Here is a 24,131-nt window from a genome sequence, read left to right on the forward strand (position 1 = left end):
AAATAAGAGACAGGTACATACCGATTCCATTCAAGAAAAAAAGAAAGGGAGGGAAAGTGACACACACACGAAAGGAGTACATCGAGTCACTAGCGCTCTATGATAAACAAGGTAGTTTCAAACTCAAAAGAGGTAGGTCTCATTTTTGTTAAAAACATAGTCTTCCCCAGTAGTCTTCAAGTGGAATTTTTTTTTCTGAATATTTCCATTCAGCAACTAGGTTCTGGTTTGATGTTCTCTGCAGCTGTTGGTCTGTCTCATGTTACATTCCCATCATTTCTAAATCTGGTTTCCCTGTAATGAAGCCTGAGAAATATCTTATTTAATGGCATCTAAGTTTTGTGTCTGTTTGTTTTTTGTTCTTCAGAAGGCATTTAAGCTAATAGTGATGCCATCTCACATAATGACATGCTTCTCTATACATCCTCCTTTCTGTTAGTAAACAATATTTATGGTTTGCATGTGTGTGATCACTGTTTGCCTTATGATTGTCTAGGGCATCGTGAAACTCATTTTAGTAATTTAGTTGTGTTTTTCTGGGTGTCATCATACACTCACAGATTGTCCCTTCAGCATCAAAAGACAATTAGAAAATAGAAGGAACATTGCAGTAAATTTTACTTTCTAGCAAATTGTGGATAGTGGTTTTCTTCCAGTAATGTTTTCCTATAAATTTCAGAATGTTCTGTTATAATTCAGGACATAAAATAAAACTCAGAAAGGAAATTAAAAGACAACCTAGGGGAAGATTAATACCAACTAAGACTCCTAAGAGATTAATATGCTTACTAAGGAAATGTTTTTATAGATCAGTGACATCTCAATAGAAAAAAAAAAATAGGTGAACAACACGAACCAGGAGTTCCCCCAAAAGCAAAAACTAGAAAAATTAAACATAAAAATTTAGCCTGCCTATTATCTAAAAAATTTTCTCTCTCTCTCTCTCTCCCTCTCCCTCTCTCTTTCTCTCTCCTTCCGTCCCCGTAATATGGTGAAACAAATTTTTGATGAGAGTAGAGAAGGGCGTAACCATTCCAGAAAGTCCTTTGGTAATACAAACTGAAAATTTAAACTGCTGTTAGCTGCTGGGTATGGCAGCACATACCTGTAATCCCAATACTTGGGAGTCTACGAGAGGAGGATCACAGGTTCACAGCCAATGTCAGCAACTTAGTGAGCCCCTCAGCAATGTAGTGAGGTCCTGGTTTTTTTTTTTTTTTTTTTTTTTTGGTGGTGGTACTGGAGGTAGAACCCAGAGGCTTTCTACCTCCAGGCTGTACTCCCAGACCAATTTTCTATTTTATTTGGAAACAGCGTCTCACTAAGTTGGAGAGCCTCACTAAGTAGCTGAGGCTGGCTTCGAACCTGTGCGATCCTCCTGTCTCAGCCTCCCAAGCTCAGGAATTACAAGCATGCGCCACCACACCCGGCTTGTGAGGTCCTGTTTTAAAGTAAAAAAAAAAAAAAAAAAAAGAGCCATTTGATGGCATATGCATGTAATCCTAGTACTTGGGAGGCTGAGACAGGAGGATTATATATTCAAGGACAGCCCAGCAATTACTGAGAGTCTAACCAACCTAGAAGACCCTGTTTAAAAAATAAAATAGTTCTAGGGGTTTAGCTCAGAGGTAGAATGATCCTGGGTTCAACCCCTAGTAGCATACACATAAAAAAATGCTTGTAGCCTTTGACCCATTAATATAATTTCTGAGAATCCGTCTTAAGGAAGTAATTAGAGATGCCATCAAGATATTAGACACAAGGATAGTCACTATTATTTCCTTTAGCAGTGAAGACATCAGAAAATTTAGAAACAATAGAAATTTCCAATGACAAGTGGTCACATAAATTATGCAAAATCTTCAAGAGAGAACATTAGCATTAAAATTCTGTTTTCAGAGAACATTTGATGACTCTAGAACATGTTCACATGATATAAAAAGAATGAGTGGCTCCTAACAAAGGACTAGAGAAAGAAGTCAGGTCTTCCAATGTCTGTATTTAAGTTCTGGCAATTAGACCATGCTACCTCTCTCTGTGTGAGAGTTTTATCTCCACACATAGTAAGATAAATGAATAAGGAAAAAAATAGAACAAACACCAGAGTGTGTAACGTTATCCTACATTGCTAATGATAGCTTGAAGGGAGATCAAGCTCATTTAGCCACTACCCACCTTCACTTCCCACTCAGGAGGAAGTTTCCCCATGGCCCTAGATAGGATGTGGCTTGGGGCAGCCCTTTGCTATCAGATCCTGGAGAGTTCCCTGAGCCCAGCCATACAGCATGGCCTTCGGGCACCAGATTGTCATTCTGAAAGAGATAGTGACTACTGGAAATTTGAAACTTGGGCATATGTCTTTGATTTTGTCTCTTCATATGCACTGGCAATTCTCAAAAGAGAAATGTATCCAGGAAAAAAGAGTACACAGGCTTTGGGGCTATGCAGAGCTGTATTCAAATCAAGTTTCAACTACCTAATAGCTGCATCTTTTCAGGAGTCATTAACTCCATGAACTTCAGTTTCAACCTCTTAAAATGGGGAAAATTAGAGCCAGGAGTAGTGGCGCAGGCTTGTAGTCCCCGCGCTTGGGAGGCGGAGACACAGGAGGATCTCGTAGGTTCGAAGCCAGCCGTGCTGGTTTAAGAGACCCTGTTTCCAAATAAAAATATAAAATAGGTCTGGGAGTGTAGCTCAGAGGTAGAAGGGTTCCCAGGAACCCCAATACCACCAAAAAAAGGGAAAAAATTAATTATGATATATTATTATAATGCATCACTAAGATAAGTAAAAATAAAAGGGGGTAACAATGCTAACTTTATTTTTTAACAATTTTTTTATTGAACATAAATAGTATACATTTAAACTATATTTGGTGCCCTCTTCCCCCCGCCCCCATTTTCCCTTCCCCCCTCCCACCAATGGTTGTCCAGCTTAACCATGTCATATTCATAATTTTACACATATTCAGATGTAGATCCTCATTAATCAAGATAAGCCTTCCTCCTCTCCTATCTTTCCATTCAAACTTTGCTGATATTTCCCCTCCATTATCTGGAGTCCCACTGGTATCCTCTGTGTTTCCTAGTTTGGGTATATTAGAGGAAATATATGTACCTTCTCCTTCTGTGCTTGGCTGATCTCACTTAACATAATGTTCTCCAGGGCTTTCCATCTTCTTGCATGCAAATGATATAATTTTGTTCTTCTTTATGGCTGAATAGAATTCCATTGTGTGTATTTCCCAAAGTTTTGCTATCCGTTCATCTGTTGATGGAGATCTGGGTTGGTTCCATATTTTGGCTATTACGAATTGTGCTGCTATGAACATAGGTATGCATATGTTGCTGTATTTCTCTGAATTCAACCCCTTTGGAAAGATACCCAGGAGTGGTATAGCTGGATCTATTCCTACCTTTCTTAGGAATCTCCACACAGATCTCCATAGTGGCTGAACTAGTTTGCATTCCCACCAACAGTGTAAAAGAGTTCCTCTTTCCCCACATCCTCGCCAGCATTTGTTGTTGTTTGATTTCTTTATGCTTGCCAATCTGACTGGTGTTAGATGGAATCTCAGTGTAGTTTTTGATTTGCATCTCCCTGATGGCCAGTGATGAAGAACATCTTTTCATGTATCTATTGGCCCTTTGTATCTCTTCTTTTGTGAAGTGTCTATTTAGTTCATTTGCCCATTTCTTGATTGGGTTGTTTGTTTTGCTAGTGTAGAGTCTTTTGACCTCTTTGTATATTCTGGATATTAGCTCCCTATCACAATGGTGGTTGGTAAAGATCTTTTCCCATTCTATAGGCTTCCTCTTTAGGTTATTGATAGTTTCCTTTGATGAGAAGAAACTTTTTAGTTTGATGCTATCCCACTTGTTTATTCTTGCTTTAATTTCCTGAGCTTTGGAGGTTTTGTTGAGAAATTTACTGCCTGTGCCAATATGTTGTAGTGTTGAACCTATGCTCTCCTCTAATAACTTCACAGTCTCAGGTCTAATTTCTAAGTCTTTGATCCATCTTGAGTTGATTCCTGTGTTTGGTGAGATATAGGGGTATAGATTCATATTTTTACAAATGGTTAGCCAGTTATCCCAGCACCACTTGTTGAAAAGGCTGTCTTTTCTCCAGCATATGTGTTTGGCCCCTTTGTCAAAGACTAATTGACTAAAGATGTCTGGGTTTGTTTCTGTATCTTCTATTCTAATTCAGTGGTCAGTATATCTGTTATTGTGCCAGTACCATGCTGTTTTTTCTACTATTGCTCTGCAGTATAGTTTGAAGTCTGGAATTGTAATGCCTCTTTCATGTTTCATATTGTTGAGAATTGCTTTGGCTATTCTAGGTCTTTTCTTTCTCCATATAAAGTTCATGATTGATTTTTCTAGGTCTCTGAAGAATGTCACTGATATTTTAATGGGAATTGCATTGAATCTATAGATCAGTTTTGGCAGAAAGGCCATTTTGATGATATATATTCTGCCTATCCATGAGCACGGGAGATCTTTCTATCTTCCAAGGTCTTCTTCAATTTATTTCTTTAATGTTTTATAGTTTTTGTTGTAGAGGTCTTTTATGTCTTAGGTTAGGTTTATTCCTAGGTATTTTATTGGTTTTGAAGTTATAGTGAATGGAATTGTTTTCTTTGTTTCTTTCACTGTGGATTCGTTGTTGGCATAAAGAAAAGCCACTGATTTCTTTAGGTTGATTTTGTATCCTGCGACTTTGCTGAATTTGTCAATCAGCTCCAGAAGTCTTTTGGTTGAGTTCTTTGGGTCTTCCAGATAAAGGATCATGTCATCTGCGAATAAGGATAATTTTAATTCCTCTCTTCCTATGTGAATTCCTTTGATTTCCTTCTCTTGTCTTATTGCTACAGCAAGAGTCTCAAGGACTATATTGAAAAGGAGAGGTGATAGTGGGCATCCTTGTCTTGTTCCTGACTGTAGCGGAAATTCTTGCAGTTTTTCCCCATTCAGTATAATGTTGGCTTTGGGTTTACAGTATATTGCCTTAATGATGTTGAAGTACTTTCCTTCTATCCCAATTTTTTGCAGTGTTTTTAACATAAATGGGTGTTGGATTTTGTTGAATGCTTTTTCAGCATCTATTGCTATGATGATGTGGTTTTTGTTCTTGGCTCTATTTATGTGGTGAATAACATGTATTGATTTGCGTATGTTGAACCAGCCTTGTTTTTCTGGGATGAAACCAACTTGGTCATGATGTATTATTCTATTGATATAGTTTTGAATGCGTATAGCTAGTATTTTGTTTAGAATTTTTGCATCTATATTCATTAAGGATATTGTTCTGTAGTGTTCTTTTCTTGAGGTATCTTTATTTGGTTTGGGGATTAATGTGATACCGGCCTCATAAAAGGAATTTGGGAGAGTTCCATTTCTTTCAATTTCCTGGAACATGTTATGAAGTATTGGTATTAGTTGTTCACTGAAGGTTTTGTAGAATTCAGCTGGGAACCCATCTGGGCCTGGGCTTTTCTTTGGTGGAAGAATTTTTATTGCCGTTTCTATTTCTTTGGTTGTTATTGGTTGGTTTAGGCTTGCTATGTCCTCTTGGTTGAGTGTAGGAAGGTTAACTGTGCTTAGAAATCTATCAATTTCTTCCAGGTTTTCAAGTCTATTGGAGTATAAATTTTTAAAGTACCTTCTGATAATCTTTTGAATTTCTTCACTATCTGTGGTGATATCTCCTTTTTCATTTCTAATTTTGATAATTTGAGTTGATTCTCTTTTTCTTTTGGTTAGGTTGGCCAGGGGTTTATCAATTCTATTAATCTTTTCAAAGAACCAACTTTTTGTTTTATTGATTCTTTGAATTGTTTTTTTGTTCTCTATTTCATTTATTTATGCTCTAATTTTAATGATTTCTTGCCTTCTGCTGGCTTTGGGAATAGACTGTTGCAGAATTTCTAGGTCCTTGAGTTGTGTCATTAGGTTCTTTACTTGGTGATTCTCTGTCCTTCTTATGTGGGCACTCAATGCAATAAACTTTCCTCTTAATACTGCCTTCATGGTGTCCCATAGATTTTGGTAGGTTGTATCTCTGTTTTCATTTGTTTCCATAAATTTTTTTATTTCTTCCCTAATTTCTGCTCTTACCCATTCATCATTCAATAGTGTATCATTCATTCTCCATGAATTTGAATACTTCCTTTCGAGTTTCCTGTTGTTGATTTCTACTTTTATTCTGTTGTGGTCTGAAAAGATGCAAGGAATTATATTACATTTTTTGAATTTGCTGGTATTTTCTTTGTGTCCCAGGATGTGTTCTATTTTGGAGACGGTTCCATGGACTGCTGAGAAGAATGTGTATTCTGTAGTTCCTGGTTGAAATAATCTGAAAATGTCTATTAGGTCCATTTGGTTTTTGGTTTCCTTTAGTTCTGAAGCGTCTTTACTCATCTTTTGCCTTGCAGATCGATCCCGTGGTGTGAGAGGCGTATTAAAGTCTCCCAGAATTATCGTATTTGGGTCTACTTGGGATCTTATGTCCAGAAGGGTTTGTTTTACAAATGTGGTTGCACATTATGTTTCCTAATCCACATTGCCAGTCTATGTCTTTTGATTGGTGAGTTAAGTCCTTTGACATTAAGAGATATTATTGAAATATGATTTTTGTTTTCTGCCATTTTGTGTTCTGTCTAGTGTTGGGTGGTTTGATCTTTCTTCTTTACTTAAATGGCCCACTTATTTACTTACTCCCTTCTCTGATTCTGAAGTCTGCTTCTTTTTTCTTCCTTATGGTTTATTTCTTTAAGAATTTTCTCTAGTGTTGGCTTTGCATTCATGAATTTTTTGAGATTCTGTTTATCCTGAAAGACTTTGGTTTCACCATTGATCTTGAATAGTAGTTTTGCTGGATAGATGAGCTTTGGTTGGAAGTTATTTTCTTCCAGGGTCTGAATCACATAGTACCAGTCTCTCCTAGCATTCATGACCTGGTTGTATAGTCTGGGGTAACTCTTATTGTTTTGCCTCTATATGTCACCCTTCCTTTTGTTCTCACTGCTTTTAAGATTCTTTCCTTAGCCTCTATATTGGTCATTTTGCTTATTATGTGGCATGGAGTGGTCTTTCTTTGGTCCTGTCTCAGTGGAGTTCTGTTTTTATAGTAGGATGATGCTTGACCTGCAGTGGTAACATCCATCTCCAATACAGGTTTTCAGTCAGGTACCTTCTGAGTTTGTGGTATAGGATTTCTTAGTGTGAGGTTAAATGACTCATTCAGACCTACACTGTGACTTCAGTAACCTTGGGTTTTAAGAATTAGGCAATCACTAGTTAAATGACACATTTTTTCCCCAGCAGAATGGATAAATGGATCATTCACAGAGAAGGATGACAGTATTTGAAAACCATATGAGCTAATAAGAGTAGAAATGAAAGAGAAAAACTCCATCCACAGGGACTGAGAACACTTTTTATTAGGGATAAAAGAGTATATGTAATTTAGAAACGTCTTTTTATAGAATTTTTTTAGAAACTCCCTTAGTGACATTTGAAAATGTCAGTACTCTAGTTTCCATGATGGTCACATACCATTCAATCCAATTCCTATCAAAATACCAATGCCATTCATTGTAGAACTGTAAAAAAAATAATAATTCCACTACCCTTTAAGTAGGAGTTTTTTTTTTTATAGTAGGGTGATGTACACGTTGTGTAAATTCAGATGCTTTTGTAATTTAGCACGTAGAGTTCACTGCCATCCTGAACCTGGGGAGGTAAATTTAGGTGCCTTCTGGAAGTCATAACTGCTCATTTGTTACAAATACAAAGCCAAATATACTTGCTAGAATGGAAAATAATGCGGCCAGGGTTTGCTCTGGACAACCAGGCATTTGGAGCAGCTGGTCACTGAAATACTCGCCTGTCTGGTTGATTCTCCTGTGGTCTCTTACCTGTGCGCTGTGTACTCTCGTGGAGAGAGAGCCAGCTTTATGCTATGTCCAGCAGGCATTACTCTGTGGTGCAGCTTTCTCCTCCAAAGAAAAGCGAGCTCATTTTTGAACTTTTATAGAATACAATGAAAAGATTAGCAGAGGACTTCAAAACAAAGTAAATTAAAAGGATGTGGAGAAATCAGGATAAATAGAACTGAAAAGTTATTTTTGTTCTGTCATATAATCCCATCTAGTAAAATAAGAATTTACATATGTGTTGTCAGTTTCAAAAATCAAATCAATTCAAGTGCTTCCCTGTGCTTTAATTTTTTCTTAAAAGCACATATAAAAAGATGAATCTCACAAAAATTTGGTATGAAAGTGCTGTGTGCATATATGTCACTATCATAATTATTTATATTATGATGTGAGACGATAGTCCACCAATACAAATGTATAAATTTGCCGGGCATGGTGGCGCACGCTTGTAATCCCTGCGCTTGGGAGGCTGAGACAGGAGGATCGCACAGGTTCGAAGCCAGCCTCAGCTACTTAGTGAGGCTCTCAGCAACTTAGTGAGACCCTGTTTCCAAATAAAAAATATAAAATAGGTCTGAGAGTATAGCCTGGAGATAGAAGGCCTCTGGGTTCTACCCCTAGTACCACCAAAAAAAAAAAAAAAAGGAATAAATTCCATAAATTATTAATTCCAAAACACCATTTCAAATTTAATTTTTTTCAATAAAATTTTTTTTGGGGTTGTACTGGGGTTCCTGGAAACCCTTCTACCTCCGGGCTATACTCCCAGACCTATTTTATACTTTTTTAAAATTTGGAAACAGGGTCTCTTAAGCCAGCATGGCTGGCTTCGAACCTGCGCGATCCTCCTGTTTCTACCTCCCAAGCGCAGAGATTATAAGTGTGCGCCACCACGCCTGGCTCAATAAAAATTTTTATCTAAAACAAAATTAAGCCGGGCGTGGTGGCACATGCTTGTAATCCCAGCATTCGGGAGGCTGAGACCGGAGGATTGTGGTTTGCAGACAGCCTCAGCTACTTAGTGAGGCCCTCTACAACTCAGTGAGACCCGGTTTCAAAATAAAGAATAAAAAATAGGGCAGGGGGTGTATCTCAGAGATTGAATGCCCCTGGGTTCCATCCTCAGACCTGCAAAAAATAAAAATAAAAATAAAAGTTTGGTATGAGAATGAACTGGTATTATATTTCTTAGAAGGGCTATTTGTTTTTGTCATGGAATTAAGGTTTGAGTTTTATTTGTAATAAAAGTTTGAGGTTTATTCTTAATACAGACATAGCAGGAATAGCAGGAAAACTTTTATTCATAATAAAAGTTTGAGTTTATTTGTAATAGAAAATAGCAGGAAGTTCCCTCACCACTCATGGTCCCTGATCACTAGCAGTTTGACCTTGGCCCCACTTCACCAGGGTTCCCCAGACTCACCCTTCATCTCATATTGCCAAGAGCCACATCCTTCTGCACCCACATGAGCATCATCTGACACACCTAACTTCCCACCCCTGTGGTGTTTCAGGGGCTTGTCTCTGAAATAATTTCCAAAGTTGCCCAGGTTTTCCACTACCCCATCACTGCGAGGTGCATCTCTTAGTCACAGTTCAGTTGGGTGGTGAGTATCTTCTCACTGTCTGCTACAGAGAGTCCACTTCTCTTTTTGGGCCAGCATTTGAGCCAGCGTTCTCTTCAACTGCTTCTCCTCAGTGACCCTATTCTGCTACCTGATAGCTTTGCATATGCTGTACTATGGACCAGGAATCTGTGCCCTTTCTTTCCTTCACAATCTCATGTTCAAAGCTTATCCTTTTTTTAGAACCTGGAAGGATGTTCCAATGATTAGCCTTCTCTGATCCACTTAGCTGGAAGTAATATTTATCTTACGTCTCTGCTGACATGCCTCATATCCTGGGTTGTGTTGTTTGTGTGGGCATCTTACTTTCCTTTCCCAAGTGGAGGGTCAGTCTCATTATCATATCATATATTGTCCCAGTGTTTAATTCAGTGACTTACACTGTCCGTGCATGCGTGCGTGTGTGCGTGCGTGCATGCATGCGTGGTGTGTGTATGTGTGTGTGTTGCTGAAGATGGAAAGGGCTTTGCACATGCTAGGTGAGTGTTCTTTCATTGAGACATAGCCCCAGAACTTATACTTTTTATAAGCTAAGTAAATTTTGGATAATTAAATAAACTAGTCAATAGTATTATAGTATTATTAACACTTATTGAAAGGTGTTTTAGAATATGGGTGGTTGTTTCATGACTCTTAATATTCTTCTTACTTTTCTTGGCTGTTTCCATGCATTTTATATTTAACAGCTATTTGTTCAAGTAGCTGACTGCTTTCAGTATTTTGAACCCTTCTATGAGGTAGTTATCTTTGTTCTGGCACATTAAGTAATGAACTACTAGATTCAACTTTGTAGCAGTAATCTTAAGTCTAACCAGTGAGTATCTCTCTGTGTAGCATCTGGTAAACGATGATTAAATGAGAAGTGACCAAATTCGTCTCAAGATGATAGAAACTCTCAGCATATCTTGTACGGCTGATGCTGTGTGGAGCTGTTTGGAGCACCCCAGTGTGAACCCAAGAATTTCTGAGAGTGTTCTCTTACGCTCTTCATTTTAGCCATCCTATAAGAGAATGTATCACAGTCACCCCATCGACACCTCACCTTCTAAGAATTCGGCAATCCAGTCATTTCAACTCACTAGAACACAAGCACAGAGTAAGAAAAGCCAGTGTGTAGATCTCATACAATGAGCATCAAAGGATCTTCACGAGCACCATTTAACTTTTGTTATCAATCATAGTTCTTATTTTACAGAGTTCCCCCGCACATCCTTTGGGACACTGTTTAGCATCCTTCTCAAACATTCTTTGACAAATTCTGTCTCCCACCCCAGCCCAACACTGTTTCTAGAGCAACACTCAGAATTATAATTGCCAGATCATTTGTCTTCATCTCTGTTTCCCACAAACCCCAGAACTCCTAGAGGACAAGAATTATGTGTCACACACCTCCGCATCACCAGCATTGTACATAGTATCTGGCACAGACTAAACATAAACATCTTTCGAATTACTTGCTTTTGAAGTCACAACAGATTTTTAAGTATCACATTCAGAAGGGGAGAAAGCAGCTTGAAGCAGAGACAGAACAAAGATAATACTTAATATCTGATAATCATGTCATATGATAAAAATAACATGAAAAGCTCAAAAGACATATCTATCTGGGGCCACTTGTGTTGCGAGGGATAAAACCTATGGTATGTCAACAATTTTCTGAAAACATTATTGCATTCTAACACAGTTCTAAAGTTTATGTTCATTTTGAAGAATTAAGAGTTACTAATTAAAGATTGAAATATGTTCAAGACATTCTATTTAACACTATAATCAAGTATGTAATGCATTTGGAAAGATTTCCTTAGAAAGTGACTTTAAAAAGAAATGCATCTTTGGTATTTAATAGGATAAGTCCTTAATTACCTCAATTCTAACTTCCAGGAGGCCAAGGTCTTGCTGTATGAAGATAATTTAGCTGTGACATTCTTCATTTATTAATGAATACTAGTATTGAGTCTACTTTATATGCTTTCACACTGTATAGGTACTTTGGGGATAGAAACACACACACACACGCACATACACACACACCACACACCAGCAAATATAAGTCCCATCAAAGACTTCTATTTTAATTTGGAGCTTATTATCAGAAGTTTGAGAAAAAAATTGGATCTCTTTAGTCCAGGCTCTGTGGTTGTACTGGAGGATTGAGACATGGTGTGAGTGCTTATGGCCTAGAGATGCTCAGTGCCCAGAGCACATTGTCATGGCAAAGTTTCTTCTCCTCTGCAATAGAATTATGGGGAAGATTTTTTTCTCCAAAGACAGATATATGTTTTTCTTTGTAATTTTTAGTGGTTTATAAGAAACAAAAATCATAGTTGCCTTCAACCCTAAGTTTAAAAATGTCTTTAATGGCTGGAAATTTAATAAGACATGGAGGTCTTTCTTCCAAGATCTCCCAAGAGGTAATTTTTGACCAAGACGGAGTTGCTCATTATCAGCCTACTTGTAAATAAAAAGGAATAGATAATCTGAGATTTTGCCTCACTCGTCTTTGAGAGCTGTCAGACCTTGGGCAGTCCTTCATGATGACAGGGAAGGTTGACAGATGGTCTCCCTCCTACAAGGGAAAAGGGGACACAAAGACTGAACACTGCATTGTCCATGAGTGTATAGTTTCTCAGATCATAGCTGAGGAAAGAAAGAATGTGCTCAGTAGAGCCAGATGCCCAGGAAAGAACAAACAGGATACCTGTAAAGTTGCCAAGGCAACATCAAGGGTAGAAGGAAGAGTAGACAGAATGATTTATGAGGATTTCTTGCTGTAGGAATAGGTCTAAAAATACACTTCCATTTTTTTTTCCTTACAAAGATAAATGTCACAGGATTTATCAAGGGACTTATGATGCATAACAGCTTGAGACCTTATATACCCGAGAGACCAGGGAAAGAACAAGGAGAGGAGAAGCATAAGCAACAAATGAGAAGTGCTCCTGGTGTGCTTTGAATCCTTATTGAACTGATGCTGTGTCTGGATGTACAACTGATCTGTTTAAAATGTGCACATGTTGTATATTTAAGATCTGCCTAGAGATAAGACCAATTACTGGGGTATAAAGTAAGACATTTTATTTTCATGTTTTAAAAATAGTTTCTCTCAGCTTCTACTTTAGCAGATTTTTTATTATTTATTTATTTATTTATTTATTTATTTATTTATTTATTTTGCAGTACCAGGGATGGAACCTTGGGCATTATACCTCCAAGCTACATCCTCAGCCCTAGTTTTTAGACTTTTTATTTTTAAAAAAGGTCTCCCTGAGTTGCAAAGGTTCTTGCTAAGTAGCTGAGGCTCTCCATGAACCGTCATCCTCCAGTCTCTGCTTCACAAATTCTGAGATTATAAGTGTGTGCCACCACACCCGGCAGTTTTATATTCTTTATTTTGAAACAGTCTCACTAAGTTGCAGAGGGCCTCACTAAGTAGCTGAGGCTGTTCTCCAACTGCAATCATCCTGTCTTAGCCTCCCAAATACTGGGACTACAAACATGGGCCATCACACCCAGCTTCCTTGAACAGATTTTTAAGGAGAATTACATATCAGGAAGTGGAATAACTTATCATGGTTACAGAAAAATAAGTTACAGTTTATTTGTGAATAGTTGAGAAAGAAGTTCTTGGTGTACATTGAGTTGGCTTTTCTTAGCCCATTTTCTGGGCATGCTGCAATTGGCCAGCATTATTAAATGCCCATGTTGATTTTCATTATTGTGAGTTATTATATTGGTGACTGAATCAGCTTTATATTGCTGTGTACCAAGTTACCACAAATAAAGCAACCTGAAACAACACACATTTGTTATCTCACTGTTTCTGTGAGTCCAGCCATGGTTTGGCTGGGTCTTTTGCTCTAGGTCTCACAAAATTATGATTGAGGTGGTGAAGGCTGCGATTTCATTTTGCAAATTCAACTAAGTGAGATTCTACTTCCAGGCTCACTGAGACTATTGGTAGAAATCGTTGCCTAGGATTTGAGGATTTGAGTTTCTCACTGGCTATTGTAGAGACTGCCTTCTATCTACGTGGCCTTTCAGCATGGCCACTTTATTAATCTAGCAGGGTGATTTTTTACTATCTGTTATCAAGATCTTTGCATAGCTTTTATTAGAAGCAAGCCCTCCATTCCACCCACGCTCAAGGGGAAGGATTAAATAAAGTTATAAATAACAGGGGATCAGGGTCCCCTTAGGGTTTTTCTATCACAGGGTCATTCTGAGGAAGAGGGTAAATTTTAAACCTGTGCAGTACGAAAATTTGTTTAAAATAGTATCAAGCCATTGATGCTTCCATTTTTCATTCTGTTGCCCTTTGGTAAATGAGAAAATACAGAAGTGAAGCTGTAGCCTTCCTTGGTGGAATCAAGTAAAGGGAAGGAAAGAGTTAGCAAGACTGAAAGAACAAAGAAATGAAAGAAGAGAATTTTCCCTATTCCTACATGCCAAAGTAATGGATCAAACTAGTCTAGTGTGTCTCTAGTCTACTTTGGAAGTTGGAGGAAATAGTTTGAGACTAGGTCCCCACTAGAATAACATATGCTGTACTATACTTCCTATAGTCAAGGGACTACTGTCTGAAACAAAATCAAAAACATTGCTTTGCATGAAATGGACAAATTTTTAGTCTGCCTTGATGTACAGTCTTTAGGCCTAAAAAGTATTGCGGCCTTGAAAGTTTTCCCTTGCAATTAAAACCAGCATGATTGAGTCATGACCTAATGTGACTTAGGTCAAAAGTCATAGGGGACTTAAAGAAAGCTGAAGAACAGGATTACAGGTGGCTCTAATGTGGTCCAGCTATTCCCATGGTATCTAGTAAGGCAACAACCGGTGACTTACGATGACATGGTAGACTCCAGGGAAAATAATTTCTTTGCTTTTTAAAATGGCTACCTTCAAATTCACTCTAAGTTTAGTACTGCCTCAAGAATTCAGTTAGTAGATACATTTTTGTTTCCCCAGAGCTTTGGGTCAAACCTAGGGTCTCATGCACCCTAGGCAAATGCTCTACCGCTGAGCTACAGTTCTATTAATTGATATTTCATGTTTTGTGGGTCATCCATGTTTAGCATAAGGATATACCGTAGGTATTTACTTCTTAGGCTGTTGTCTGAGACACAAGGTTGGCCACAGAGAAGATGACCAATAAATGCTCCTACGACAGCTGCTACGATATCATTGTCTACACATTCAGCTCTGTCTCTGCTGCTTTTTGTAGCTATGGTAATATCATATGCCAAATCACAAAAGGAAAAATAAACATAAGCCAGAAACATGACTGGCTGTCACAGGGTCGCCCAGGATCCCTGCGTGGGCCTCCTTGTATTCTTCAGTTCCCATAGTGAACACCTTGTATTATCTCCCTACCTATTCTTTTCTCAGATCCATGGAAGTCTTTCAATTTTTTATCCACGTATCTGCTACCTCCTACTAGTTTCTTCTCACATTTAATTCCTTAATTACTTCATATTTACTCATTGGTTAAGTGAGAAGACTGTGCCAAGTTCAAGTTTAGCATCCTTAGAACTCTGGAGTCTACCATGTCATCTTAGAACTCTGCCTGATGCAGTCCCTGAGTCTGCCCTGGAATAAATGTTGCAGTATTTTATGAGCAGTTAAAAGTGTCTTGTTGGGTCCAATTAAAAGGCTTCTCATTTATTTGTTTTTCTTTCTGGATTGAAATAGGGCATTATAAAGTCTTATGAATTTATCCTTCATAAAAGTAGATTAATGTTTACCTATTTGGCTTTTGAATTTGTTCTGATTAGCCTCAATAGGTATGGAGATAGCATTGATATATCTGTAGATTTTATAAATATATATTTTTCTCGATGCATATTTTCTGCTTCAGTTTTTATACTTTATGAGGTCCTCATGTGTTTTCCAAAATAATTGCTAGTGATCCCAATGAAGCTGGGCAAGGTGTTCCTGGTTTTAGGACAGTTCAGCCTGCACTTTGTTCTCCTCCTAATTTACTGGAGGAATCTTTGATTGGATTCTTCCCCTTCCAGAGTGGCTTTCTGCCTTTCTAACCTGGTGTTCACATAAAAATGACAAAATCAGAGAGTGTGTGTGTGTGTGTGTATATATATATATATATATATATATATATATATATATATGCCTTTAAAAGTGAGAGGTAAGAATCAGTACAATATGAAAAATATCTGGCTTACAGTCTCATTTATTGAGCTCTCTTTCTACTGAAATATGACTGTTTTCCTTTTGTTCTTGTTCTTTGATGCCATGCTCATGAGCTGGGGGGCAGGCTGATTTGTGTTTAGGTCTTTGCCTCCAGCTGTAAAATAAAATGAGCAATAATCTTGACCTCATGGAGTTGAAATGGGAATTAAACCTTTTAATATGTTGAAGGGATTTATTTATAAACTTTAAATACATAGACAGATAGATTGAAACAGCAAGGACCCAGTATTAATACTGATGTTCAGAATTGCCAAATGCTACATGTTATTTTCCCAAATAACTAATAAGAGTATGAGATTAATGAATTACTAAATGAATACTTCCCACTCTCTAGATGTTTCTGTTACTGCTTCTTTTACCCTCTATTTGTCTCTATTTCTTTTAATATACACCATTATCTCTTTCAACTCCAGCCAGCTTTCTATAAGTAGACATAACAGAGAAATACATTTTAATTATTAACTACTCCTGCTGTATAATCTGAAATAAAAACAAATGAGTGGAATTTTTATTTTTATCTCTTTCAAAGCTCAAGTGATGTTTTTCTTCACTTATCAATTAGTTTTTGAGCCTTTGCCTCCAGTGGATCAGTGTTTCAGTAGAAACCCTTTCCTTTCCATTACTTTGAACCTTTATTTCTAGGGAGTTAGCAGTGGTGCCTTTTAACTCGGGCGGCTCTTTTCTTTTTTCTTTTAGGATTTTATTGAAATCCATGCTTAGTTTTCCAGAAATCTACTAAAAAGTATATATTACAGCTATGAATGTTCACAATTATAAAATAACAAAGTAAATATTCTGTCTTGATTACTTAAAAAGAATAGGGAAGCTGGGCGTAGTGTCATATGCTTGTAATCCCAGCATTCAGAGGCTGAGACAGGAGGATAGTGGTTTGCGGAGAGCCTCAGCTACTTAGTGAGGCCCTTTGCAACTCAATGAGACCCTGTTTCAAAATAAAGAATAAAAAAAGTAGGGCTGGAGGTGGGGGTGTCGCTCAGAGGTAGAATGCTCCTGAGTTCCACTCTCAGTACTGCAAAATGAACAAACAAGAAAATAGGGGTCTGGGTATGTTGGCCCATACTTGTAATCCCAGTACTTGAGAGGCTGAGACAGTAGGGTCACAGGTTTGCTGCCAACCTCAGCTACTTAGTGAAGCCCTCTGCAACTTAGTGAAACCCTGTTTCAAAGTAAAGAATAGAAAATAAGGCTGCAGTATAGCTTGGAGGCAGAATGCCCCTGGGTTCAATTCCCAGTACCCCAAATAAAGGGAAGGGGAATTTGGAGAATTTTAGGCACCTCAGGGAGGCTGTTAACAAGCTCTAGGATATTTTTGTTTTATTTTATTTTTTACCCTTTTAAAAAACCTGCTTCCTTCTACTCATTGGCTATTGCAAGGGAAGTTGTGTTTCTTTTAATGGCCAAGCAAAGCCTCCTCAATGGTGCCTTCCTCCTCTTGACTGAGCTCTAGGCTGATCACTGCATTCATGCCTTTGTCTACTGCCCCGGAAGAGTCCACTTAGCTCAAGACCTGAATAGAGACTGAGCATATTGTGTTAGTCCTGTCTCCTGTGATTGGCAGTGACAGACCACAATCAAGCTAATTCATCTGAGAATGGATACATGGGAGGAGGGCTCATCAAGACAATGCTGGGTAGCAGAAAGGATGGGATCAGTGTGCCCTTCCGCATCCAGCTCTTTACAAGTGGGCTATTGCTCAAGCTCCTTCCCTCCTTAACAATTGCAGCTGCTTAAAAAGGCCACATTCTGGCCCCTGCTCCTGGAAGCAGGTCTCATCATCTGCTCAGATTGCCTTTTCTTCCCCACCACTGCCCACCTCCCCGCTTTTGATTAACTCCAGTCTACATGCTTCCGTCTCCTGGACATTTTCCCTGACCCCAAACCTGGGTTGCATCCTTTTTATATGTTTTATAACATCTTGTGTACAGGACCAATCTGTATATTTATCAAACTTGGTGGGAGTTTCTTGTTTACTTCTATGTCTTTCAACTGCATTATGGGCTTCTAGAGGGTGGAAACTGTGTGATTCATTCTTTCCTTTATTCATGCTCTCATTCATAACAGAGAGAAATATTTGTTAAATGAGGGAATGTGGCATCTTCATTCATTTTGGTGATATTACTTTGCTTTCTGGGAAGATGGTTCTACTTCTTAAGACCTTCATCAAAAATAAATGTGAATATCCTTACAAAAGAGTTCATTAAGTCTCTTTTTGTTTGGGTAATAATTAGAGTTTTATGCAGTATCTCACTAAAACTGACAATGACTTAAATATATTTATAAACTATATAATTAATAACTAATTCAATGAACTGAAGGGTGGAAATTGGTCAAGAAGGTGCCTGTCAGTGAATATTCCTTTTCATAGTTTACTTTTATGTTTTGCTGGGAGTGGTGGCACATGCTTGTAATCCCAGTACTTGGGAGGCTGAGACAGGAAGATCTGGGTTCATGGCCAGCCTTAGTTACTTAGTGAGGCTTTCTGCAACTTAGTGAGACCTTGTTTCAAAATAAAGAAGTAAAGCAGGGCGTGGTGGCGCATGCTTGTAATCCCCGTGCTTGGGAGGCTGAGACAGGAGGATCCCACAGGTTCGAAGCCAGCCTCACTGGCTTAAGAGACCCTGTTTCCAAATAAAAAATATAAAATGGGTCTAGGAGTGTAGCCTGGTGGTAGAAGGGTTCCATCCCCAGTACCACCGAAATAAATAAATAAAAAAAATAAAGAATTAAAAATAGGAGGGAGGTATAGAATGCCCCAGGGTTTCAATCCTAGTTAAAAAAAAACTCACACAAAAAAACCCCAAACTGATACATTGGTAAAACTGATACATACATACTTTTGTAGATTTGTTCTTTCTTTTTAGGGATAGCCATAGTATTATAATCTTTCATAAATATATAATACAGTTGTTTCCATTTGTTCTGAGGCAAAAATACTGCTTGTTGGGTGGCCAAGGACTCTAATATACGGTTCCCACAAAACATGTAAGAACACCTTTCCTTTGTGACTGATAGTTTCATAACAAGCTTTGATTAAGCTCTTCAGGGGTTATGAATCCATGAAAATAATTCACAGTAGTTTTAGGAGGTAGGTCTTATCTTTTTATTTTCTTTTTAAAATTTTATTTAGTGCACTGCATTTAGACATCATACTGAGCTTCAGTGCACATAGCTCTTGGTCTAGTTACCTCCATATCCAACCCACTCCTTCCTCATTCATCCTCACATGTGTTGGTGACATCAGTAGTATTGGTAGTATCTTAACTGTTTTTTCTTCCAGTATCTATAACTTGATGCCTAGTGTTTTGAGTCTATATAATGGTTAGTCATTTTAATGGGACTTCAATATGGCTTTAGAATTCTTGCCACCAGAAACAAATGATTTTGCTAGAATGACAAAGAAAAGAATTGTTTCTTCTTGCATACTCATGCGTTCCCTGTTCTTCTCCCTGCCTCTTTTTTTCTTTCAGTGAGCATGTTTTTGAACACATTAACACCGAAGTTCTATGTGGCCCTGACAGGCACCTCTTCACTAATATCAGGTCTTATTTTGGTAAGTGGTGGAATCTTTCCCATTTAAAAACATACTGATTATTTATATGTGCACTATAGCATATGTACAAAAAAATCTGGGAGAATATAAGCCAGCAGTTTGCAGTTACTGTCTTTCTTGCTTGTATATGCTAGGTGGGGAACTTAGAGATGTCTTTCAGTACCCAGGTTACCCTTCTGTGATATTTGAAAAAATGTTTCTATAATCATATGCTACTTTTTCTGCAAGAGAAAATCAAATGTATATAAAATGCAAAATAAAGAAAGGTATAATTCTATGTCAAATTCTAGTGTCTGACATACTACAAAGTTCAATTAAAAAGTTTTTTGACACCCATCAAAATGGATTATTAGATATAATAAATATCAATAGAAATATAGCTCAATTTTTCAAATGTATTGAAATAGATTCTGGTTAATTCTAATCCTTTCCCCCTCATCTTATTTTCTCTTAAAATTTACACTTCTTTATTTCATCCGTAAGAAAAATTCTAAGTAGACAAAAAAGTAATATGACTATCATCCTTATGGCTCTTTACATTATGCCCTATAATAGTTGCAAGTGTGCAAAATTATGATGTCTAAAGTAGTTCATTTTAGTGACCTCAAGTGAGCACAGTCTAATGCAGTGGGGCCTTCTAACAGAATTAAATGATCTTTAAGGGAAAATATGTTTAGAAAAAAATTGTCTATATATACTCTTGTAATTAAATTTTTTTGGTGATACTGGGGATGAAATCCGGGGGCGTTTCTACCTCCGGGCTATACTCCCAGACCTTTTTTATATTTTATTTGGAAACAGGTTCTCACTAAGTTGCTGAGAGCCTCGCTTAGTAGCTGAGGCTGGCTTCGAACTAGTGCGATCCTCCTGTCTCAGCTTCCCAAGTACTAAGATTACAAGTGTGTGCCACCACACCTGGTGTAATTAGTAATTTTTTAAAAAGGCCCATGAATAATATTATAAAATTGATATTAATAAAAATGGGTGATCGGTATAGAAAAGTTTTAGAGAAATAATAGACCTAGAATAACGTAGGATTTTAGAAACTGGAGCTTGTAAGGAGCCAGAATAAAAGGGTATATTGGAAAGAAACTTCTGAACAGGTGGAAGGAATGGTGGTGGTGTGGGGAGCATCCTTTCGTAGTGAGAGCATATCCAGGTTCATCTTGCTCCATTCTTAAACACCATGGGATGTTTAAGGTTGATGTTACTGAGCTAGGAGCGTGAAGAATGTCAGCAGGATCCACTCTGATTGGTCACATACATAGAAATCCAAATAGAAAGCCAAACACTGGTTGAAAAACCAACCCAAGGTAAGAGGAAGTACATTAAAATGTGGCCTCAAAATGGGTTGAAATAAAATATGTGTGGCAGTTTGTACATGTTGCCTCTTAAATACAGTTAAATACATGTTTCCCACCCATACAGGTCTCTGAAGTTTTTCCTGCTCTGTAGAGATAAAAGAAAAATAAGGACACTGTAGAAAGTTACTCACAGAGTTGGTCATTAATTTCTTCCATTTAATTATTTTATTCTGAGATTATGTTCCTCCTGTTTTTTCATGTCGAAATTTCCTTCTGAAATAATGGTATATGGTGGTATTATTGTACTGTAATCACTTGGCAAAGAAACTTTGGAAACCTCACGTTGGTCTTGAGATTTAGTAGGAGGAGGGGAAACTGAAGAAATTTCAATAGAATGTCAAATCTAGCTTATGAAACCAAAAACTTCATCATTTTACTCCTCATGAACCAGAGGAGGCACAACAAAAATTGTTCAAAGGAGAAAAGGCAAACAGAAGTATCTGAGTCTGACCTAGACCGATGAATAGAGAAGAGAAAAAAATTCAATCTCTGGGAAGTTGTCCAATTAGAGGAGCCCAGGGCAGAATAAAATGATCTGAGAGAAGATTTAGTGGATCAGAGCTGGCAGAAAATGCTATGCTAGAAAACCACAGGGGGAAAATGGGGTAAATATTGAAGGTTTGTATCTTCCACATCATGAATCATCCCAAAGGTTTCTAACTTTCTAGATTAAAGAGATTTTCATTAGGAGGGAATATGCCTGCTATTTAGTGTTAGGTAAGAAACTATAGTAATGTACTGAGAATGTACTGTGTAATGTATAGTAATGTACTGTGCAATGCACAGTATCCAGAAGAGGACAAGGAGTATGTAAGTGATGGAGGGAGAAAGTAAGAAAAAAGGGTGTCAGTTTCAATGAGGCAGGCAATGAGAGAGAACACCATGGACCCTGGGGACAGCCAGCAAGAGTTAACTTTCCAGGACTCCAGTCATTCAGCCCAAGCCTATTTGAGACTTCCATTAGAGAAAAAAGAAAGTGTTTTGGCCGAGTGCATGTAGTTTGTGGAAAAGTCAGGCCCACAACCTACATCTTCAGGCTCCTATGTTTTGTGGTAGTGGGTGTTGAGCCCAGAGCCTCATACATGCTAGGCAAGTGCTCTAATACTGAGCTACATCTCTAACCCTTCTTATTTTTTATTTTGATACAGTTTCCCAGGCTGGCCCCCAACTTTCAATCCTCTTATGTCAGCCCCCCAGTTACTGGGGTTACAGATTGAGTCACCACACTGAGTCTCTATCTTAGTATTCTTAAATGGACTGAGCAGACTTCAGCCTTGGGATATACTTACACATACTTGATAAATTCTTAATAAGTGTCTCCTGAAAACAATGCAGTTAGCCAGGTGTGGTGTTGCATGCTTGTAATCTTAGTACTTGGGAGGCTGAGACAGGAGGATCACACAGGTTCAAAGCCAGCCTCGGCTACTTAGTGAGGCTCTCAGCCACTTAGTGAGACCCTGTTTCCAAATAAAGTATAAAATAGGTCTGGGAGTATAGCCCGAAGGCAGAAAAGCCCCTGGGTTCCACCCCCAGTACCACCAAAAACCAAACAAACAAAAAACAACAAAAAAAATGCAATCTTTTTGCACATATTTTTTTTCAGGGAGATGGGAGAGCTATTTATAAGTTCCCAATGGATAGATATTATGTATATTTTAAATAATAGTTTAATGTTTTTTTCCTAAAACATCTTTGAAAAAAGTTTTTTAACTAAACAAACAGGAAAAAAGTGAATTTTTTTGATATAATTTTATGATGAAACTGGTGTTTCACTCCAATGTGGTGGGTGGATTTTATTTTTATTTTTATTTTTATTTTTATTCTTGCAGTGTGCACTAACACCTAGCCTGTTGAGATGATGCTTATTATGGTCCATACACTGACCTTAAGCACTTTCCACGCTAACTCATCTACTCTTCACAACAAAACAGTGAGGCCATTGCTAGTCTTGTTTCCATTTTACATACTGAATAGGTGTGATAGGCAAGTTAGAAACCTGTCTCAGATCACATGGGCAAGCCTGTGCTTTTATGGCTCACATCACTGCCTCTCTGGATAAAAGTTCCCAGCTGATTTTCTGGCCTGCTGCTCAATAATGAAAGGTCTAGATTTTATTCTAGCAGTATCATGGTATAGATTCATAGGCTACAAATGCATTGCCACAGTGTGAGTTATTTCCTTTCACTCTGGAAAATCAGATCTGATGGTCATGTTTCCTTCCAACTCAGAGATGGTGAAGTCAGTCCCCTGTGTAATAAAGGGATTTCCCTCAGCCATAGCTACCTTTGTGGATAGGGGCTGACTAGGCTTCTCCCGTGCATAAAGTGCAGCTGCTATAAAACAGGAGGATTGCTGCTGGGCCGTCTTGTGGAACATTTGCCTTGCAGCATTCTCTGGAAGCACAGGATGCTCTTGACTGATGTGAAACTTTGAGCAGAGCAAACCTCTCATGGAGGAAGATTTTGAAAGCCCTTTCTCCAAAGCATTGACCTGTACTGAGGGCACAGTAATTGCAGTGTGTGGGAGTAGCTCTTGCTAGCTGTAGGCGCTTGCTTTAGAGGTTGTGACTTTAGTATCAGCGAGCCTTTGGGGGACTTGGCTTTGCTAGGCCTTGAAATGAACCCAGGTGATGTTTATGTGCAGTTAGTATTCTTTCCTGCCAAGTGCATTTCAGGGAGAGGCAGTGCCAGGTAAAGGAAGGATCAGGTGCTTTGCAAGAAGGCTGTGTGCATAGAATACTTGGAGCTCTGTTTCCTGGCACTAGGGAGACAATTACCTAACTGCTCTCCTCTGAGCAAAGTTCTGAGAGCCTGCCATGAATATTCAAAGTACAGGGCTGCCCCCAGGAGAAATGATTGTTTAGGGACCTCAGGATTCCTATGCTGAGACAGAAATTATCAGATCATTTGATGCTGTGGAGAAGTAAAAACAAACAGAAAAACTTAACATTTCCTTTATGAAGAAAAAGTCAGTTAACTGAATAAATATACATAGAAATAAAATTCATTTGGCAAACACTGATTTTATATTAATGTGCTTAAAAATAACATGGGCATGTATTTTACTGGATAGCACCAGCAGTTCTTATTTCTCAAGTTGAAGCTGGCAGCGAGTTCATTCCACCACCCATCTCACGCTGCCCTTTTGGTTCCCATGACTATCCAGGCAGCTCTCTCCCTTATGCAACTTGAAGCTGCCCCTCTGCTTGCTTGGCACAGCTTCCCCATCCCAGCCAGCTCCAGCCACAGGAGCTGCACCTGTCGTCATGCACCAAACCTGCCAATTTAATCTTCCATCTGCTAGCAAGGACATGTCCAGTCTGTTTGAAGTGGACTCTTCAGGCAATGTTTATTTCAATGGAGAAAATTTTGAAAATGGTACTGTGATTATGTAGAGAAAATTCTCAATTCTCTTAAAATGTT

The 24,131-nt window shown here is 38.2% G+C and overlaps 1 protein-coding gene across 5 annotated transcripts in view; it reads left to right on the plus strand.

Annotated features, from left to right (window-relative positions):
- The window catches only part of ST7 (suppression of tumorigenicity 7), a gene marked incomplete at both ends in the record, with an annotated part of 268,515 nt that overhangs the window by 127,161 nt on the left and 117,223 nt on the right, over positions 1-24,131 (plus strand). For all 5 annotated transcript variants that reach the window (XM_080700959.1, XM_080700960.1, XM_080700962.1 and 2 more), the window contains one exon: positions 19,263-19,345. In XM_080700959.1, the coding sequence (XP_080557085.1) occupies positions 19,263-19,345 (83 nt within the window). The remainder of the gene's footprint in view (positions 1-19,262; positions 19,346-24,131) is intronic.

This window comes from Muscardinus avellanarius (genome assembly GCF_963383645.1).
Source record: "Muscardinus avellanarius genome assembly, chromosome: 9".
NCBI lineage: Eukaryota > Metazoa > Chordata > Mammalia > Rodentia > Gliridae > Muscardinus > Muscardinus avellanarius.